Below are 2,920 nucleotides of genomic sequence, written 5' to 3' on the forward strand. Positions count from 1 at the left end.
AATAGGGAGTTGGAATTCAATTTTGATTTTTTTTTATGGCACAATTTCGATTATTTGGTCTCTTAAGACTCCATGAGTTGCGATACCCGAACAATTTGAAATCCAAAGGTAGCATTTTTTCTTTTTCTTTTTCAATTACCAAGTAACTTGAATACATGTTCAGATCCACTTCTCCTCTTCAATAACTAACCACCCCTCCAGCCCAACCTTCCCCTCTTTGGTGATCTCCCCTTTGATAATTAATACCCTCAGAGCTCCACAAAAAGGTATCAGAAATACCCATGAAGTTTTCAGGTTCTGAGAAATGAAACATGGTAAAATAGCAATTGCAAGACATAGAACTTCTTTAGTCCACCCCCCCCCCCTTTTCTTTATGACCCTCTTTAATTCCTTTTTATTTTATCCAAAATATAGTGCACAAGCTAAAAAGGGGCCCAGAACCAGTGCAAATTCCACTTACACAAGTTCACACGAAGGGTGGATCGGGAACGATCCCAACCATTGTCATTTTTACAGAGAAGTGGCTACTCTCAGATCAATGCACAAACTCTTTATTTAAAAATTAGGGGCTTTCAATCATCACTAGCATTAAGTTTCATCACCTAACTCCAATAAGCCATTAGAAATGCAAATATATCAAAAGGAATTGAAACACAACAATTTGCAACAAATTTATACTATCCATTTATCTAGCAACCTAATCCTTAAACGAGTTTTCATCATCAAAGATTAACATCTAACTTGTCCAAAAGTATGTAGAGAAAGATAAGGCGAAAGTTCTGTACAGTACATACATACAATTATCACTGAACTTAACAGCTTTAGGGAATTTGAAAGATGAAAAAGAATAAATCAGAATAAAACCATGTAAACCATTCAGTAAGTCATTATGCACAAGACAACACAAATATATTCATATAAAACTCAACCCAATTCTATAAAGTCCAACGCTGTCTATAGAGTAGAAGAGACCCAAACCACCCTGGTTAATGTTATCAACTTGAAACAGTGAATATTGCAAGTAAAGCCAAACAAAGAAACCAATTCTATAAACTCCAACACTGTCTATAGAGTAGAAGAGACCCAACACACCCTGGTTAATGTAATCAACTTGCAACAGTGAATATTGCAAGTAAAGCCAAACAAAGAAACCAATTCTATAAACTCCAACACCATCTATAGAGGAGAAGAGACCCAAACCACCCTGGTTAATGTAATCAACTTGAAACAGTGAATATTGCAAGTAAAGCCAAACAAAGAAACCAATTCTATAAACCATGCCTAGAACTGCAATTATGTCAATAAATATGATATACACCAAAAAGAGCATCAAGCCACAAGAAGTACATAGAAAAATAAAATAAAAGAGCATCAAGCCATATAGAATACCTCCAAGTATGCCATCACTTAATAAATTATCTCTTCACACATGCTGCTACTCATTTCTACTGCAAGCCTTAGGTGAAATAAGAGTCCCAATAAAAGCACCAACCTCAGAACAAACTGGAACACCTGGAATTCTAAAATTGCTAAATAATTTTCTTTCCGGATCATACAAAACTAACTTCCCATCATGCATCTCCAGAAGAATTTCCCCGCTCTTTGTAAACCCAAGTGGCTTCAAGTGTTTAAAATTGCCAACAACCATGGGTTGGCTGATGGAGAAGTGTTTAATCCAAGACTCTCTCACTCCATAATCCTTCATCACCCATATCTTGACACGATTATCATAGTATGTACAAATCATACAAAGGAATCCTCCCAAAACCTCCAATTTTTTCAGAAAACCATCATCCCCAAAGAGGGGTTGTGGAATTTTTCTAAACTTCTCATCTCCAACATCAAAAGAAACAATTGTATCCGGTCTGGAACTGCGAATCGCAAACCAATGAAGAGCTCCATTAACGAAAGTCCCCGACAACCAATCACGAATCTCAAAGGGGATTTCCCCGATCCTTCGCCATGAATCAGATCCAAGGGTGTGAACCTGGACCAGGGAACGACAAGAACTGGCCGTCCTACCATCAACATGGAAGTAAATAACTCTTAACACCTTGTACACATCCTTTGATGGACTGTAACCAAAACCCATAACAGGGAAACGAGAAACAGTACGACCCGGAAACTGTAATGATGTGTAAGGCAATTTCTTGTAGTCTCTGGTAATTGGGTTCCAGACGACGACATCGTAGACACGATTAGAGTAACCCAAAAGGCAAACCAAGCCATTGCAAGAGCCAACAATTCCAATGTTGGAAAGCTTGAAGGGCAAATCAAGCTTTACGGGTTCATCATCCCAAGTGTCATTGTGAATGGAATAGAGGACATGGTATAGATTGGATCCACAGTTGAGGATGAGATTGGGGTTGGAAATATTAGTTTCAGTTGATCGAATCAGTTGTTGCTTAATGAAATGAGGATCTGAAAGGAAATCTCGCCAGGATATGCATACGCACCTGAATCGAAAAAGCGACTTGATTGATATCCTTGACAAAATGTTGGTGAAAATATCGTATGGGAGATCCCTCATGGACATGGTCGCTCTTGCTCACTTCCTACCGAAGAGCTTCCTGGCCAACCTCTTTTCTAGCCCTTCTTCGGTAAATAATGGCTGGCGAGTAGACTGACGAGGTAGTCGAGACTTTTTGGCTTCTTCATTAAGCTTCGGTGCCCACTTCCTAGTTCCCACGTGGCACGCACGCCTCGTGGACCATCAAACTATTCGAATTTTTATTTTGGGTGGGGGTGGGGGTGGGGGTGGGGGTGGGGGTCGGGGCGGCGCTGAGATGCGAGAGAGGGGTAGAATGGGAGTGGAATAGGATCCTCAATGGCGTAATAGGGTGTTTGGTATGTATTTAATAGTCACAATCGTCTTGGGTACTGTGAAATCATCTTGCACTTTGTGCTTATGCATTTCTAA

General features: G+C 39.7%; 1 protein-coding gene across 1 annotated transcript; it reads right to left on the reverse strand.

Moving 5' to 3' along the window:
* Positions 1-1,244: 1,244 nt before the first annotated feature.
* Positions 1,245-2,665, reverse strand: LOC122066335 (F-box protein CPR1-like). The gene has a single exon (XM_042630155.1). It carries the CDS (start codon positions 2,534-2,536, stop codon positions 1,436-1,438), a length of 1,101 nt encoding a protein of 366 aa, XP_042486089.1. The 5' UTR covers positions 2,537-2,665; the 3' UTR covers positions 1,245-1,435.
* Between the last annotated feature and the right edge of the window lie 255 nt (positions 2,666-2,920).

The sequence above is a fragment of the Macadamia integrifolia genome, unplaced genomic scaffold, assembly GCF_013358625.1.
Source record: "Macadamia integrifolia cultivar HAES 741 unplaced genomic scaffold, SCU_Mint_v3 scaffold2351, whole genome shotgun sequence".
NCBI classification, from domain to species: Eukaryota; Viridiplantae; Streptophyta; class Magnoliopsida; order Proteales; family Proteaceae; genus Macadamia; species Macadamia integrifolia.

Coding starts and splice junctions, on each gene's coding strand:
- LOC122066335 (XM_042630155.1), bottom strand. CDS start 2,536: ATGTCCATGAGGGATCTCCCATACGATATTTTCACCAACATTTTGTCA.